The sequence below is a fragment of the Varanus komodoensis genome, unplaced genomic scaffold (assembly GCF_004798865.1).
Source record: "Varanus komodoensis strain SLA01 unplaced genomic scaffold, ASM479886v1 scaffold37, whole genome shotgun sequence".
NCBI lineage: Eukaryota > Metazoa > Chordata > Lepidosauria > Squamata > Varanidae > Varanus > Varanus komodoensis.
In genome coordinates this window covers 3,995,205-4,013,469 of record NW_025335889.1, presented here as the reverse complement: position 1 = coordinate 4,013,469, position 18,265 = coordinate 3,995,205, and the positions used below count along the sequence as shown (strand labels likewise).

Below are 18,265 nucleotides of genomic sequence, written 5' to 3'. Positions count from 1 at the left end.
TGGAGCTGTGTACAGTTGCTGTGTGTTCACAGGTGCCTGGAAGTAGGCCAATGAATACATGGAGAACTTTGCAATGTAAATTTATTGCTAGGCAAACAGGAATTATTTTGGCCTTTTATAACTCAAGTCCGGAATAAAGTAGAACAGGTTAGTATAAATAAAAAGTGGGGGACTATTCAGCATGGGTTTTTCAGGAAGTGGTGTACTGTGGGGCAGAGCACATTCTTTGCATGTAGAAGCCCCAGGTCCAGTCCAGCATCTCCAGTCAGGCTCAAGGTGACCAGTATGCAAGACAGAGCTAGTGGGATCAATGGTCTCCCTCAATATAAGCCTCTTCCTCTGCTCCAGGAGGACTGCCCACCAGTGTTCTGATGAATTCTGACACAGGTGTGCATCTTCCTTCTGTATCAGGGAACTTTTGCACAGATGTGCCTCCAGAGCAAGCATGGGGAGCCTTTTTGGGCTCAATGGCCAAGCTGACGCCATTCAAAAACATCGGTGAGAACAGGCTAGCAGTGTATGGATTGAAGGATTCTCACACTGCTCCAAGCGGGTTCATGTTGTGGCCCTGGTATGTTGTCTGGAACCAACCACAAGTAGAACCCATTCTCTCTCTCTCTCCCTCCCTCCCTCCCTCTCTCTCTCTCTCTCTCTCTCTCTCTCTCTCACACACACACACACACACACACACACACACACACACCCTCAAGGAGGGGTGCAGGGGAAGCAAACCTGACTGATCCATGCTTTCTGGCAACTCTACTTAAGCTCAGCTATGAGTCCCCCCCACCCCCACCTCTTTTCTAAAGGGGTCAAGGCTTTGGGTAAGGTCCTCTGTGGAGTCACAGCAAATTCCATTTGTCTTGCGCATTGGAAGTTTCCCATCCATGTTTTTGAGGTTCTTGAATTTTCAGCCACTAATCATTGCCTCCTAGCAAACAGAACCAGGGGATTCTGGTTTGGGCCAGTCACAAACTCTCAGTCCAACCAGAAGGATTCCTTGAATGTTATGACAGACTAGTAACTGACTACAGATGGACCTCATTACATCTTTGGCATGTTGCATCTGCTTTGAGAAAGTTTTGTTCTGAAGAGACTATTTCTTATATTTTTGAATGCCACAGGGATAAGCATATGACCTTTACTGTGGATCCCCTGAACTAACCTTGGTCAATCCATCCTGAGGCAGTCCATGGTTGCATTTATTTATTTCTAGCCATAACAACATCCTACTTTGAGCAATGTATGACTGCCTCATCTGCAGGTCCCCAGAATTATTCTTCAGTGAAGAGATAATGCAGATAAAAGAGCAGGGCACAGTTCCCTGAATTACTGTAGCTGCAAAGCATCATTCCCCCAATGGATGGATTTATAATAGTCACCACAAGCTGGCAATAAACTCATCAGTATAGTATGTTATGAAAACAAATGGTCTGTTTTTTTTCTCACAGAGCAATAACATTGTCTAACATAATTGCAGTGGAATCAAGGAGGAAGACAGACTTCAGCTGCACTGAGAAGTTGCTCTTTCGTTTTTTTTCTCTCCCAGCTGAAGCCGGTCAGTTCTGCTTTCCGTTTCTTTGTGGTTCTTTCCTCGCGGCAGAGATGGGAGCAGCTTGGGCTTGTCATGATCTAATTGCTGGGTTAAAGCCAGGATATCAACTTCTGAATGGAGTGATCCAGTTTACAGGCGGCTTCCTCTTCTTCTCTGTAAAGATAGAAAAGTGTAATTTGTTTCCAACATCCTCTGAAAAAGTGCAGCTGAATGAGAGGCCTGTGGGGTGAACCGTGGGAGAATATTCATCTCCCAGTTTCTTTTTAACTGAAAAGCAGCCATTGGAGGCCAGTGGGATGAGCAGAACTTAGCCCTTATTCCACCTCCTGCTGTTGTGTCTTCTTAATACCGCCTTTCCAACCCTGCTTTTCTCCCAACAGCCTAAAAATAACAAGATCCCCAAGGGAAGGCTGGGTGATTTTGACAAGACAAATGGCAGGACAGGAAGGGGTTAAGCAGGCTTGCACCACCACTGACCCTCCATTCAAAAAGGGAGTTTCTCACTAAAAGAAAAAGAAATGGAAATCATTTGTTTCTCCTGTGTTTGCCCATTATCTTTGCAGCATTTCTTCCTTGCAACTGGTGCTTAGAACTTTCAGAAGAGCAAGGAAGCCCCCAACATTTTAGACTTCAGATTCCATTAGTCCTGGCCTACATAGCCAGTGATCAGGAGTGCTGGGAGTTGCAGTCCAAAGCATCTGGTGGGTACCAGGTTGAAGAGTGCAATCCAGTGCCCTCCAAATCAGATGAGCGCAAGCCTCCACACTTAGAGGATCATGCCAAGTGCACCCAGTGCATCCAGTGCATGGCACAGCGATGGCAACAAGCCATGCTTCGCACCAGGTATCTGGCTGCTTTTGGACATCCAGATTTAGTACCAGTTCTTATCAAGGCCCCAGCCTCCTTCCCTCCCAACCTGTGGCATACCTATTTTTGTCTTCCCTGAGCTCCAGGTGTGACCTCAGGAACACAGACAGCACAGGTCTTTCCATGCTGGCCATGAGTGGGACAGGGCAGAGGACCCTCAGAGTCCCACCTGCAGGGCTCTGATAATTTCATGTGCCTCCCCGACCCCATGGCCCCCTGAGAGCCCAGTTTGTCCCATGTGTCTTCTGTGTATTAACAGCCAGTGTGGGGTGGGGTGGGGTGGGGTGGGGTGGTGGTTAGGGTGTTGGACTGAGGACCTGGAAGATCTGGGCTCTAGTTCCATCGTGGTCATGAAGCTCATTGGGTGACTTTGGGCCAGCCACAAATGCTCAGCCCACCCTAACTCACAGCAGGAAATATGGAAAAAACTCAGAAAAGCGCCATTGACTGGGGGCTGGAGAAGAGGTGGGGCCAAGGGAAGGGTCAGGGCCTGCTAGGAAACTCTGGAAAACCAAATTTTGCCACCTGGATTTGACCATGAGCACCATCATACCTCCTTCACAGGGACAAAAAATGCCCAAAGCAGCTTACACATAGGTTGGACTTCTGGAAATTCTGTGTTCTACCATTTCCTGAGACAACTCTTCAAGGAAAACAATGATCCATGGCCTGAACTTTATTTCTTCTTGTTGCCTCCTGTTGCTCCCAGATCTATTCAACCCACCTACTTACCACGCCCATTTAGTAAAGTGAATCAGAGCTCCCTCATCTCATTGTCTTCTGCTTTTTCTGTGCAAGGAAAATCTTGCTTGGACTTCAGTCCTTGAAGAACACACCTCCCAGAAAGTACCCCATCAAGTGCCACATCTCGGGTTGCAAAGCCATCTTACAGTCCTTCATTGTTTATCCTAATTTTCTACAGGGAAACTAGAAAGCATGTGGTGAAGCCCAAGCTGCTTGGCCAAGAAGCCCACTCCTCACTGACAAAAACAGGCCAGTTTAAATCCAGGTGTCTTATTTAGCTCAAGCTGTGTCAATAAATCATGCTGCTATGTTTTGGTTTATGTAGGGTCTGTTGCTATTTTGGGAATCAGCTGCTTCCAGATCTTGGCAGTCAAATTGCAAGTATTGATTTTGCTGGAAAATTTTACACCTGACTTAAAGAGAATGTGTTTCTCAAGGTGCTCTGCCACACAGTGAAGTGGGGTGTGGAAGCAACTGAGGCTGTCCTAAACATGTGGGGAGCCATGAAAGAAGAGATTCAAATGTTTCCCACTTCCCTGCATGGTCAGCAAAAAGAGCTGTACTGTGTTTGACTGTCCTGGGTTGAGAAACCTCAGGTTTGGGGGCCCATACCCAGCTCTGTCCCCTCACCTTCTCTCCAACACCTTTTCCCCAGCCACCAGCAATTTGACAGTTGCCCAGTATTTGTGCATCCTTGCTCCCCACTGTCTTTTACAAGGTTGAAATGCCTTTCCTAACACTTGGTTACTGCCAGTAAGAACGTTAAGCCACCTTTGAAGGCCTTTGGTGGTATCCCCCGTTGCCTTTGATCCCAGCTTTCTGGCTGAAAGAGGTCCCCATACTCAGATTACCCCCACCCCCTACTCCCAATAAAGTGGAAATGAAATACAAGGCTGCATTCCTAAGAATGCTTCCATGAAAGTTACATCAATAGAACCCTCAAAGAAAACAGGAGCATTAATGTGAAATATACCATTGTTGTTGCTCTTTCAGAATCTTCCATCATCAGCAGTCAGATGACATTACATTTATATCTTGCTTGCAAGGAACCAGAGGTGTCTTCCAAGGATCAAAGCTTACCACCACTCAGAGATGCACTTTGCCTCCTTGCCCCTCCCAGATTTTTTTTTTTTTTGGGGGGGGGGGCTTCCCATTCCTTATATCATAACAATGCAGGGTGAGCAGCATTAGCCCATTATGGAGGGATCGAGGGACAAAATTGACCCAGGGCTGATCCTTATTCATTTATTATTTATTTGGAGTTTTTGTATGCCGTCCCCTTCGCGTGAGCCTCGGGATGGAGGCTTAAAGTTTTTCTACTGAATTGTTTACAGGTTCTTCATGTTGTGACCTCTTAGAGCAGGGAAATTGCAGTATAAATATGAAAAGTGGAAGAAAATGCCTCTTCCACATGCATTTGAGCTATTCTGCAAGAAGTCAGTGCCATCTAGAGCTTATGTTGCAGGAAATCAGGAACAGAAGCACCTGTTCTGCAACTCTCACACTCTCTGTGAACTGCTCAATTCTGCAATGGAAGAAAGAGCAGGTACAGCAGGTTAACAGCCTCAGCTGTTATCAACATGCATCAGGGTCTGCTTCACAAACATGCACTTCCTACAAAATGGTGCCCTGTTGAGATTCATCACCTGCATACAGCCCCTTCTCCATTCTGTCCCTCCCTGAGCTTCAGCCTTCCAGCTCAGGTGAACCACGTGTCCTTCTTTACAGAGGGACATCAAAGCATCGTTCTGGTCCAGTTGCAGCTGAAGCTGCCCATCCACTGTTAGCACCTGGGCAGTCAAGCAAGCAGTCCCGGGCTCACAGTCTTCCCCAGCCTGATGAGATACTGTATTTTGATTTAAATTATGATTATTTCTTCATTTGAATTTAGTATACGCAAATTATATGCATATTTGACCCCCTTTTGTCTTCTGTTCTGGGGATGTGTTTCCTACTTTCAACCACACACCATACCTTTGCAGGTTCTCCACAATCTTTTGGGCCTCCTGCCCCATCCTTACCAACTCCCACTTGGCAATCCTTCGCTTGTTGCCCGGACCCTTTGTCATGCTCATCCTCCTTGTCCTTCATCTACATTGCTTTTTTCCCTTCTCAGCAAATCTCTCTTCACTGCTCCAGTTGCTAAGTTGGTCACCTCACGCAGGGCAGTCACATTTTGAGGTGAAGCAACCAGTCGTCTTCTTTCTATAGCAACTTCACACCCAAAGGTAGAGCTTTTGTTTCTCTCTCTCTCTCTCTCTCTCTCTCTCTCTCTCTCTCTCTCTCTCTCACTCACTCACTCACTCACTCACTTACCATGCTAGTCCTTCCCATGAGACCCTGGCAGGGTCCAAGGATGCAGAAACGCCTCTGAGTTTCAAGCCTGCAGTATGGATTCTGGTTAGACACTCGTGTGGAAATGCCGATGCCACAGCTGGAAGAGCAGGCTGACCACGCAGTGCTCCATTCGTCACATGGATAGGGAGCAGCGACTGATGTGATTGCGGGCAGCCTTTGCGCTGAGCAAGGATAGAAATAAGGAAGATGGAGGCTTTCAAAACATGCAAGCAAGCTCACATAAATGCTAGAATAACTTCCAGGTGGGTAGCCATGTTAGGGGAGATTCCCACAAGGCACTACTGCTAGCATTGTTGATGGGCTAGCAATACGAGGTTTCCTGCAAACTTAGGATTTTGCAAACCTTTTGTAGTACAAACCCTTGCCAGCAGGTGGGGAGGTGAAGACAATTTTGAGTCGAAGTATGGCCAGCGAGGAGTAAGAGAAATGGTCCTTTCTCCTTCTCGAAGCATCCACTCCAGACTGCAACAGGCAATTCACCTTTAATTCTTGTACTTTTGAGGGTTGGGTGGGATTTGGTTTTGTCTTATTTTGGGGTGGGAGGATTCATGAAATTCCTATGCTGTTCATTGTCTTTGGTCAGGCTGTTTGTGATGGTGTGAGGCTACATACATGGATGCTCTACAGCTGATGGTCTGTGCACATATTTTGCACTGAAATTTCTATTCCCAGCTATAAAGTCATATATGAGAAGCCATTTGCTGTACAGACAAGTATACAGCATGCATATCTGTATATATAACCATGTACCTGCAATGCTACCTGCACATTCCTGGGAATATGCCACTGATCAGAGTGGGACTTTTTTCTAAGACTGCACTGTCAATGCTGGAGATGACTATGCTATAGCAAATTAATTGCGGAGGGGGAGGATTCTCAAGCTAAGCTTCCAATCTTGTTTTCAACCTTCCCAATCATCACTATTTAAGTCCTGTTAGATTCAGTGGGTTGACTCTAACTATGAGTAATGATGCAAAACAAAAAAGGCCCACAACTCCCCCGTGCATGTCACACCTTTTTTCTGTCTAAACCTACATAGGATTGAGCTCTAAGTATGTATCCAACCAAGGCATGGAGTGAGTTCATTAGGCTCAACAATGTGGCCATTGCATTCATGTGCAAGGTGTAAAACTTTGCTTTTCCTGACAACTTTCTCACATCTCAGAAACACCATTGAATCAGAATTCTGAACGGTTGCCACATTTTGACTGTGCATGACAGCCCATCCCTGTGAATGCTTATTTTGTGTTTCACCTGCGTTTAGGCCAGTCCTATAAATTAGCCCAGAAAAGTGGCCACCAGCCCATCTAGAAGACGGATAGGGAGCTTTGTCCTTCCTACAACAGCTTCCTGCATTTTTTTCTGTATTGGGTGAAGAAAAGGAATAGATTGCTTTGCCCCTCCTCCTCCCCACACCTGTTCACTTGCATGAAATTCCAGGTGATTGTCAACCTGTAATTCTTTCTCACCTGTGGCTGCCAGATTGGTACTTCAATACAAGGCTGATTTAATAGTAATATCACAGGCAAATATGGGCAGAGGCCTGTGAAAATTGTTACCTGCCATTGCATCCGGCAAATTCTGTCTCTCTTGACTTTCACAAATCCATTCTGGACAGCACTTTCCTGAGATCTCCACACGCTTTGGATAGGGACAGTCTGGAGTGGGCAGGCGAACGTCCTCCTTGCAGAGGGGGATGCATGTGAAGCCACCTCCTGAGCAGCGGCACTGAAGCTTACAGCTGGGCTGGAACACTTCTCCATCCCGATAGATTTTCCCATTCACTTCGCAGTTGTCATCGTCTCCCTCCTCATCTGCAGCCAACAGTCAGGGTAACCAGAGACAAACGGAATTTAGGCACAAGGTCTGCGACAGGGAGACCACCTAGTATTAACGGGGGAATAATATGGGGGCAGCCCCATATTTTGAACTGAGATCAGATTTTGGACCAAGTTTTTAGGAAAACGTCTTTCTCCATTAAAAAGAAATCCCAAATGCTGGGCTCAGAAACAGTCCCTTTGAGGATGCATCCTAAAAAGAGCAAGATAGGCATTTGAAAACTCAGCCTTTTGCTCCTGAAGGCAAAGTGATCCTAACAGTGTGCATTTGGTCATTGTAGCAGCATTGTTCTGAAAGGGAAGCAAAGCAATGCTGTGGGAGAGATTCTCACGCAGACACAACTCTTGAAAGAAGCAGTGGGAAGCTTCTGCACCACTGGGCTGGGGGGGTGAGGAACAACTCTTCTGCTGGCCTTCCCTCCAGGCTAATCTGGCAGGGGCCACCTTTTGGCAAGGGGAGCTTATCTGAAAGGGGAGAGAGGCAGAGGAGGAGGTGGATAGGAGACCAGAGCTGCTGAGAGTCCCCTGGCAGTGCTGATTGCTGCAAGAGAAGAGGAAATGGCAGTGGGGCACAGGAGAAGGGCTGGAACTGAGGAGAAGGAAGCCTGAGAAGAGAGGGAAGGCCACAGGCCTGGCAGAAATGCTTTGCGAGCCTGGGCTGGCTTGCAGACAGTTTGTTCCTCATCCTTATTCTAACCAGTTAAAACAGAGACTGCGTTTGGGCTTCCATCCGACTTCTGCACTATGCCACAGGGCGCTTCCAGACACGGCTTCCACTCTTCTGTGGTGCTGCCTTGTTCAACTCAACTTTATGGTGGGGGGGGATCCAGAACATCTTTGTCTTCCATTTGTAACCTTCCTGTGCTTTCTTACTACTTCATATTTTTTGTGCCACAGAAAATCTGGTAAAGAGGGGGAAATGAAAGAGAGGCACAATACCTTTTGATTGAAACAATCCCAATCCTCAGTGAGGATGCTCAGAAATGGAGAGATTTTGAGGAGTTAAATCAAAGCAAAATCCACCCCTTTTATTGTTCCAGCGGCTACGCACTGTATCCATTTGAACACACCTTGTATTCACATGTAAAGAATACAAAGAGTGTTAAATCCTTCCAACTCTTGCTTCATGTTGTTTAGTCATGTGTTTGAAATGCCGGCTTGTTGTTTGAAGAAATGTGGAGTATCTAATGCATTTTTCTTCCTTGCCAGCGAGGAACTGTCGCTCAGAAGGAGAGCAGAGGCTTTCCATGTGAAATGTTCCAGCTTCTGTCCCTCTTTTCTCTTGCTATGTGAAAGAGCCATGCCTGAAGCCTTGGAGGGCTGCTGAGCAGACCAGCCTTCTCCAACCTCAGCCAGCCTCCGCAAAGAAATAAATGAAAACAACTGGTGCTTCCAGATATGTTGGAGCACAGCTCGCGGCATCCCCAGCCAGCTCAGCTGGGAATTGTGAGCCAAGACACTTGAAGGGCACCAGGTTGGAGGAGGCTGGAGTTGACCGCACTAGGCTACGGGGTGTTTCATCTGACAACACGCAGCATTCTGTCTCCCTGTATTATTTCTTACCCAAGCCAAGCTGAAGACTCCTCCATTTGCAGTACTGTAAATTTTTAAGAGGTGACCACAGTCCTGCTGTGCTTTTCCAAGAGGCTTCTAAGGAGGGGAAGAGTGATCTTGTTCCTATTTAAGTCTTGTTATTTTGTGAGGAGCTGATGTTTGTTTAGCTCACATCCCTGTCAGCTGACTTGAACTCTCCAAGTAGGACAGAAAATCTGCTGAGTTTTGTTTGCATTCCTTCTAGCTGCCATGAGAGTTCCAGAGAAAGAATAGAGAAGATGCAATTGTGACGTCAAACTGGGCTCACGTGGCGTACCTACGTCCTGGACAATCTTTGATGGATATATCTCTGCTGGCATAATCCCTGTCTAGTGAGATTCCCACCAAATGGTGGGAGAGTCTGAAATAAACAGTGTCGCTACAGAGGACCATGTGACGCTCAAGTGTGCCCCAAAGGAAGGAAACAATGGGGAAAGTGTGGTCTGTTTGCCATAGCACTGTGTCAAATTTTCAAGCTATTTATTTTTGACCATTCATTTTGACAATGAGGCAAAACCAAAAATGCCTGTATCTCAGTTTTCGGGCCCTCAGCAGGCAGTAGTCCAGGGAAGCCCTGTGGGAGGAAGTCCTGGCTAAGTCTTCCAGGAGGCTTTCCAAGGTCAAACTGCAGGGGATGCTGCAAGGACAGAACAAGAGGGAAATGCTAAAAGTAAGCGTGTGCACACCAGCCACCTCCTTACGGTAATGCAAGCACAGAAGTCCTGAACCCTGGGAAGCAGCTGCCTCTTTCCAAGGGAAAAAAGAGGTTGCAAAAGGGCGGGCAAGGCTTTGGCACAGCAATTGTTCAGTGCCGCACAGTGGCCCTGAACTCTGCAGGTTCTGAGACTTTTTCTTTATTGTTGTGCCTAGAGATGGAGCTCTTCTAGGATTTTTCCCCAGTGATCAGCTACAGCCTTTCCAATTATCAATGGTTCTCTCCTGATAGTGTGGGATTAGGGCAACCACTTAAACATCCACTCTGAAGAGAGGAAATTATTCATCAAAACATTGCATGAATTTGTATATTTTTGCATATGCACATTTATATGTCTGAGTGCAAATTTAGAATAATATTTATAATTCAAATAGAAATAAGCATTCCACTTCAGTGGGGGATTCTGACCAGTTGGTAGGTGTGACTGCTTGGACTGCTGCCCAGGCACTGACTGTTGATGGACCTCTAATGCTACTGCTGCCCTTCCTTGTGGCTCTTTTAACTTGAACTAGGCCTGACCTGGACAGCCCATCAAACAGAAGACTGTCCTCTGCAAGATTTCCAAAAGAGAGGCCTGCCCTAGCCACCCTATTTGGACTATATCTCCATTGTCCCTGACCTTTGACCGTGTTGGCTGGGGCTAGGTACCCTTCGGAAGGTCTCACATTGGAGAAAGCTGATCTATTATTTCCCCTCCCTCTTTGCTTTTGGACAGTACCTCTGCCATGCAGCCCCAAATAGGAAAAGCAGTTCAGGAGAAGGAGGTGGACACCATTTCCACCTTGTGATCTGGAACTTCATCAGAGATGCTTCTTAGGAAGATACCAATGAAATGCACATGGCGAGACATATTCCACCCCATTGTAGAGTAGCTCCCATGCAGAGGCCAGATCCGCCTTCTGTTAGAGAAGGATCAGGTTTTCTCACCATTCCAAGATAGGGGCAAGGGGAGTATTTTTCTTTTTGCCATAGGTATGAATGGTAGCCAGCAGGTTTTATCCTTGCTAAAGAGTTTAAGGTTCACAGCAAGAGCCTAGTTACAAAGACTATAATGAGCTTCTCTGTGAATCAAGCACATTCCTCCATGTATGCTGTGTTTTGCGCACACACATTCACTCATGAGGGTTGGCCAACCAATAGGTAGAGCAAAGGAGCACATTATGTCATAGAAGAGTAGCAAATCCTTACTCAATTTATTCCTTTATCAAGCAAAGATGTTTTTATTCAGACAGGGCTTTGGCATGTAAACTTATTTGTTGCTCGAGGGGGTTTTAAGTCCTGTTGTTGTTGTTGTTTTATTGTTGTGTTTTTAATTTATTTGCTTTTATGTTATGTTTTAATTAAGCCTTTGCTTTCAAGCTGGATTTTATTGCTAGCTGCCTCAAGCATCGTTTTATTTAATTGTTTGGCAGTATTAAACAAACAAGTAATGAAATAGGGGAAACAATGCTGGGAGCAAAGGTTACATGCACACACAGACACCCCCTCCCAGTGTTGCAGTCCCAGTCCAACTGGGTCTTCCCACCAGCCCCTCCTCTGGTTGCTATGAAAAACTTAAAGTTCAGGCCCCCTCTGGCCCTGATCCATGGATCAAACTGATGCTTTGTAGTAAGGCATGAACCATGGGGGCTCAGCCAAGCAGTTTTCCCAGCCTTTTTCCCAGCCTTTCTCTCCTAAGGCTTTATCTGGATCAAGAAAGCTGGCTTCCCCCCGCATGCGTGAGGGATTGCTGAAAACAGGGGCAAGTGTTGGCTCACAAGTGCAGATTCCTCCTCTCCTCGCAGGGGTGATACTGTAGTCACAGGTGAGCCCCTGGTTCTGATCACACACATGAAGATAGTTGCAGGGCTCTCCTAGCCTGCGGGCACATACGGTGCAGCAGCCACATCCGTCCAGAACTAAGGAGGAGCCTGGAGGGCAATGTGGAGGGATCCAGGGGCAATAGCATGGAGTTTGGCAACGCTGAGCGTACAGCTGCAGAAAGAAGGAGAGAACGGCAGCATGTTATAATGCTTGGCTGAACCCACTTTTTCGGTGCACCTGTAAGGCACAATCCACCAGGAAATCCCCCCATTTAAGTCCCCCAACTCCCAAAGGAATAAGTTGAGCTCAGAAGCAAAGTAAGTCTCCAGATTAAGATCTAAGAGTAGATCTGGCAATAGCAGCTTCTTCAGTGGCTTAGTTCAGAATGACCTGGTCTTGAATGAACAATCCAGACCCAAGAACATTGTAAAAGACCTGCTCTTGGTGGGGAGGAAAATGGCAAGAACTGGCTTGTTGATATGGATCCACCCAAGTACCTGCATTTTGGCTTCTTCTGGGATGTGGCTATGGTGACTCTCATAATGGGTGCTAGAGCCTCAGAATTTACCCTACACTGCCGGAACTGGTCTCACACATGGTTAAATTCTTTAAAAGGCCAATCAAGGCCATGCAATATTTCAGTGGATTTGGACTTTTTCTCATAAGCATATCGGTAGAACTGCAGAAGCAAAGAGAAGTTCAGCTTCAATTTCTGCCCTATCTGGCTTATATATCAGCTTTATTGTCTTTTCATTATCAACTCGTGATGCTCGAATATCACTGAACAATTGGACAAACATTAAGTGGAATGAGCATATGTAGAAGTTTTTGTCTGAGAACGTTGCTTCTTGGCTGCTCTGCAACTGCAGCATCCAACAGATCTCCAATTGTTAGTCCACTGGCATAATCTGGAAAAAGCAATGCATTTCTACTTTTAACTTACGCTCAGTGCAGTGAGAAGCAAAAAGAGCTGAATAAATACTTTCTGCTACTTAAATCCCTCTGAGAAAGTGCATCCCAAATTGACATAATGCAGAAGGAGACAGGCTCAGCATTAGGGGTCACTACCGCCAGGCAGTTGTCCAGGCTGCAAAGGATCAAAAGGGCTTGGCCTGGCACTGCCCCATCACAGCTCCTCTTCCTTCTCCTAGCTCGGCCAGCTCTACTGGCAAGAGGAAGCCCCGTGGCAGCCAGCTGGGCAAGCATGCAGGGCCTCCATTGCTCCTTTTCAAAGCAAAACTTTTCCTCCCCTGTGTTGTTGAGCAAAAACCACTTGAACCAATTAGACATGGCCCCTGAGGACATCTAAGCAATGGATGGGCGGCCTGTTGTACTCTCATTAGACATCCCCATCAAATATGGAATCGGATTGGTTGAGGTTGCTGCCTCTCAAGATGTCAGGAGAAAATGTTTTGCACTGGAAAGGAGAGGCACAGGCCCAGCTGGCTGCCAAAGGCTTCGCTTCCCCAGGGGGGCTGGCTAGTCCAAGAGGAAGCACTGCCAGTGCCACCACGGTGAAGAGGAGGAGGAGGCTGTTCGGCAGGTGCCAATGCATGTGGCACAGGGAGGCAGTGTGACTGAGCCCATCTGCACCACGACGTGGATGGACCACTGGAGACTACTGCCAGCCCTCCAAGGAGGTGTTGATTGCCCTGGATGGCAAGGCTCAGCCATTGTCTGCTGAACCTTAGCTGCTGATTCAGAGTCCACAAAGGGACTGGTCTTAAAACAAGGTAAAGCTCGCTAGCCGGGCTTTGAAGCGCAGGCGACTGCTTTCTCCAAATGCAAGAAAAGAAAGAGGAGAGAGGGGAACCGGAAAGGATCAGCACACAGTGAACTTTCTTTGCTAGATACAACACTGTGGCTACTTGGATTATAAATGACAAAGTGGGGCCATGTAAACAGAAAGCAAAAGAAGTTGCAGCACAAAGTGCTTCTGATCCTGCTTCTAGTCTCTCCATTCCACTCCCCCCACGATCATTTCCCTTTCATTTTCCTCTGCTGTCTGCATCTACTGAGCATGGACTTTAGATTTTTCTCCCTCTCCACTTGGATTTTCTTCCTCCAATTTAGGTTTGGAGGAGTACACACATTTGTGTCCAGACCTATACAAATCACTTCTTTAATTTCTCCACTGATGCAACCTTGGCCCAATCACTTTGTTCCACTTCAGCTAACTTACAGGGTTATTGTGAAGATAAAAGGATGGAAGAACCCTGTGTACCGTTCTGAGCAATTTGGGAGAAGAGGGAGGCAAGCATAAAAGAAAGCTTGGCAGTGGCTAAGGCTACCCTACTGTAAGCTCAAATCCTGCCATTATGTACAAGGCAGAGTCTGTGAATTCATTAAAGCTAAAACAGAAGTAGAGAAACAAGAGTTAAAAAAAAGAAAAACAATGCATGAGGATACTTCCTGCCCTATTTCTTATGTTCAGATGAAGTAAAAGAGGGATTTAGTTTCCAAGGTAACTCACACTTGGGCTACTGAGTTGACAAGTGCCAAAAATCAAAAGAATCTGCCTGCTTAAAATTGGCTCTAGATGAGTTGCACATATGTGTTGTTCCTTCCTTGGATCCTGAATTGTGTGCATTATAATTATTTATTAATATCATTGCTATATCATCACACAGCTATGGATGTGATGTTACTGTTTTCTGCAGTTCTACCAAAACAGCTCCTACACTGGTGACCTTTTATCTCCAGAATCTGGAATCAAAACATATTCAGAGTCATTCAGAAGAGTTTTGTTTGAATGCTCAAATAAATATTCATTGCACTCTTCCAGAGATCAAGCCTTTTAAAAAATGTGTAGTAAGGACAAGGTGTACAGTAAAGAGAAGGTCACATGTTTTATACAGTATAAGATAAAATGACCAAGGCTAGCGACCATAATTTGGTAAGGAAATAAAGTGATTCAGTCATTTAAATTTTCCTAAATAGCTTATTATAATTGTAGAGATAGATTATTTATTTGAATGGGTTTGGTTCTAGTCAGGTATGAATGGATTCTCTCTCTCTCTCTCTCTCTCTCTCTCTCTCTCTCTCTCTCTCTCTCTCTCTCTCTCTGGTTTGTTGCAGTCTGCTGCATCTGTAGGTAACATGCAAAACTGAGCTCACAGGCCTCAAGCCTCTGTATTACAAATGCAGACTGCACCAATCTCAGTGCGTGCACTGTTGTCCAGACATTGTTGTCCAACCATTGGAATTCCAGCAGCAATCCAAAATCACTGGGAAAACTCTCAAGTGTTTGTTTTCTGGGTTGTCTGTGTGTTTGTTTTAAATGAACTATGTTGTTCATTCTGCACAATCCTGCAGGAGGCATCAGCTGTACATGGGCTTCTCTGTATTTTTCAAGGCAAAACTTGGACAACAATTGAGCAATCTTAAAAAACCATGCCAGCTGCCTGGCTTCCTGCCCATGGATGGTTGTAACACAGAGAACTGAGTGTGAAGAAGAAACTGTTTAATTGGTTACTACATGGGATCCTCAGTTGACCTAAGTGCATGTCTGTGACCCTGGCACAATTAATGCATAAGATTCAAGTACGAGACTCTAAAACATGGGACCAGTGATGCTAAAGGAGTTACTCTGGGTGTTTATTTTGGCCTTTTACAATATATTTCATTTTTTAAAGTCGGCCTTTTAAAATATATTCAAAACAGCTCATTCTCCTTGGTTTGCATACATGTGACATTTAAGCATGCACATTAAAAACATTAATGTTTTAAGACAACTTTGAACTATTGTATTTTCCCAACTGGAGTTGCTTGGTTATAAATTGTTTCATAAGTGGAGGCAAAAGAGAGAGAGAGAGAGAGAGAGAGAGAGAGAGAGAGAGAGAGAGAGAGAGAGAGCTCCTCACTGTCTAAACTAACATATCCCAGCTTCCTTACCTTGGAAAGGAGACAGAAGAAGGAGATCAGGAGAAGCTGGTGTTTCATTCCGACACTTCAGCACATCCCTCCCCAGGCAGTTTGGAGACAGCAGCGTGTCTGCAGTTTTTAAAGCCTGCAAGTAAAGTCCTGCAAGTGTTTATACTCTTCCCTGCTCTGATGTCACTCCTAGGCTCCAGTATAAACACGAGTAGGTTTGGACAAGCACCAAGTTGTTTCTTTTTCTTTTTTTCCCCCCTCACATTCCAGTTAACATTTCCATTCATCTCAAGGTGAGAACATGCAGCCCACTGACAAAGCAGAGAAGGGAAACTTTGCTGAGTGCTGATTACAGAAGTAGGGTCAGGGGGGAAGCAGCAGAGATATCCATCAGAAAAGGTTCACCTCTCAATGGGCAGGCTTGCACCTACTAGGGAGAGCCCTTGGACAAAGCAGAGGTCCTGTGTGTGATGGAGCTTGTACCCTTGGAGCACATTTGTACCCAGCAGAAGTCCCAAAGGTGGGACATACAGCAGTAAGTAGCCACTGCAAAGGACTGGAGACTAGAAGAGGGAGGGCACATGCCCTTTCTGGTGAGCATTGTAGGAGATGCTGTTCAGACTTGTAGGAGAAAATGATGTTCAAGATTTTCTAGACAACTTGGTCTGGTGGAAAAGTAAACCATGTGCATGTGCTGAAAGGCAATTAGTACATATCCTTGAGGAAACTCAGAGTGTAGTAAATCATGCCTATCTGTGATAACCCAGGATGTAGCCTGTGTCTGCTCTGACCCACATTTTCTTCTTGGTACCTAATGAAGTCAGTGCCTTCTGTGAATCAGCACCAACCAGTTCATTAACTGGTTCATCTGTTGTAGTTTTCATTCCACAGGAACTGGAACAGGTTTCTATTTCCCTCTGGCTAACTAAGAAATGTTATGTAAGTAAGGGGCTTTACTTGGTGGGAGGGACACCTGCCACTTCCAGGGAATACGGAAAGCTTCCGTCCTCTCTCCTGCCCTTGTTCCTACACATGCTTAATTCAGCCTGCTTGCCTGGATGAACCCACACGTGGAAGGCAGTTCCGTTTCTTCACCATCAGTGTGCCAGGACACCCCAGGAGGCACCAACCACATGGGGTGGGCAACTTCTAGGGGACAAGGGCACGTTGCTGCCCTCATTCCCCACTGCTGGATCTGCTGCTGAAATTTAGTGGTGCAGCAGCAGTCAGGGAGGAGACGGGGAAAATGCCAAGGGGCCACAAGCAGCCTGTGGGGCCCATGTTGTACTTGCAGAACTTGCAGAACTGCTGGGTGGCCCGCAGTGCCCAGAAGGAGCACTGGTCAGCGGCATCCATGCTCGTGCAGTCCACACTTGCACCCTCTGCTAAAGCCTTCAGGCTTGTCTCCTGTTCCATCCCAGCGTAGTGGCTGCTGACTGCCACCCACTCCCGTGTTATGAACAGATGCCATCGTTATTTGACTATCGCAATCCCTTTAACAAGGTCACCTATATATGTCAGTTAAACGTACCAAGGGGGTAGCAGTTGCTTGCAAGGTCTTTTTTTGTTTTACAGTATGTTTTAAGCTATTTTAAATTAATTTTAAAGTAATTTTAACACTGTTCTGGTTTTATGATATTATTATTGCATTTTATTATTTTGTTTTATGTCCTTCCTTCCTTCCTCTATTTCCTGCATTTTTATCCTACTTTTCAGGTAATTATTGTCTCCCAAATCAGTTGAAAGGAAACACAGGCACCACTCTTAGGCTTACAGACTAAAATGAGAAGACTTAGCAGGGGAGTGGGGATGGGGAGATCAGTTTTCAAGGCCAGAAAAAAATGGTGCATGCCAAGTGGTCATTTAAGCACACCTCAGATCAGACTGATCTTCCCTCTCTGACATTCCTGCTTGAATAGCAATCGGGGCTCCTGTTCCTTTGGCCCATGACTGGCAGCAAAGCAGAGCTGGTCTTACTACTGGGCAGAGCAAAGCAGTTGCTTCAGGTAGCTGATGCTGGGAGGCATCTGCAAGGTGCTGGAGGAGAGAGTTGGATGCCATGCGACCTGCTCTGTGCCCCTTAAGGTGGCCCCTTGCTGCAGAGGATGCTGTCCCAGCATCAGTGCTGAAGCTGCCAGTCCAGCTAGCTTTTCACCTGGAACAGGAGGGATGGTCCCCTGCTCTTCAAGCAGCAAAAGATCTTGAGGCAATGCTGGGCCAGGGCTTTCTTTCCCCTGTGCTTCCCTCTCCATGTGTGAAGGTGACCTTGGGAGGAGGGCTTTGAGGGCAGTATGGGATAAACCAAGTTTATTGGGACTAGATAACACTGGGCAAGAAAAGGACATGTGGGGAAGAGGAAAAGTCCAGCCAATGGTTCCTCTATGTGTGTGTGTGTGTTTTTTAAAGGTGGTGGTTGAAAGGAGGGGAGGAGAGACACAAAATAAAGGGACTAGGAAGAGGCAGAAAAGAGGAAAGGGATTTCCTCTCTGAAGTTCAGCCATCCAGTAGATTTGACTAAGAGCCCTCCTAATAATCCAGTAATGGCAAAGTTGTGAGAGGCAGACAGGAGCAAGAGACAAACTGTGTGCAGTCCCCAGAAAAGGAAGCTGTTGTGGTGTATCATTGTCTTATTCCATGGGCCAGCAAGAAGGAACAAAGTGGCACCACAAGCCTGAGAGAGAGAGAGAAAGAGAAGGAAGGACACTCATTTTTACCCTTCCTGATATATCCAACTGTTCGACAGGTTTCTTTAATCCCCACCATTTAAGCCAGAAGTGCACACCCTTTTTTGGTCTTTAGGGCCACCCTGGGTAGATGGTGGGGCCACACACGTACATGCACTTGTACATACAATTGATGCCCAACCACAACCACATTGCTGATGCTGTACTTGCCTGGTGTACTAAACTTCTGCATAAG

General features: G+C 46.1%; 2 protein-coding genes across 2 annotated transcripts in view; one reads left to right on the top strand and one right to left on the bottom strand.

Annotated features, from left to right (window-relative positions):
- ADA (adenosine deaminase) overlaps positions 1-18,265 on the top strand; it is a 126,739-nt gene that overhangs the window by 13,251 nt on the left and 95,223 nt on the right. The gene's annotated exons all lie outside the window — the stretch shown is intronic.
- On the bottom strand, positions 1,192-15,483 carry CCN5 (cellular communication network factor 5). Its single transcript, XM_044440272.1, has 5 exons — positions 15,368-15,483; positions 11,428-11,644; positions 7,084-7,338; positions 5,483-5,685; positions 1,192-1,708 (listed from the first exon to the last, which is right to left on the bottom strand). The coding sequence occupies exons 1-5, from the start codon at positions 15,413-15,415 to the stop codon at positions 1,685-1,687; spliced, it is 747 nt and encodes a 248-aa protein (XP_044296207.1). The 5' UTR covers positions 15,416-15,483; the 3' UTR covers positions 1,192-1,684.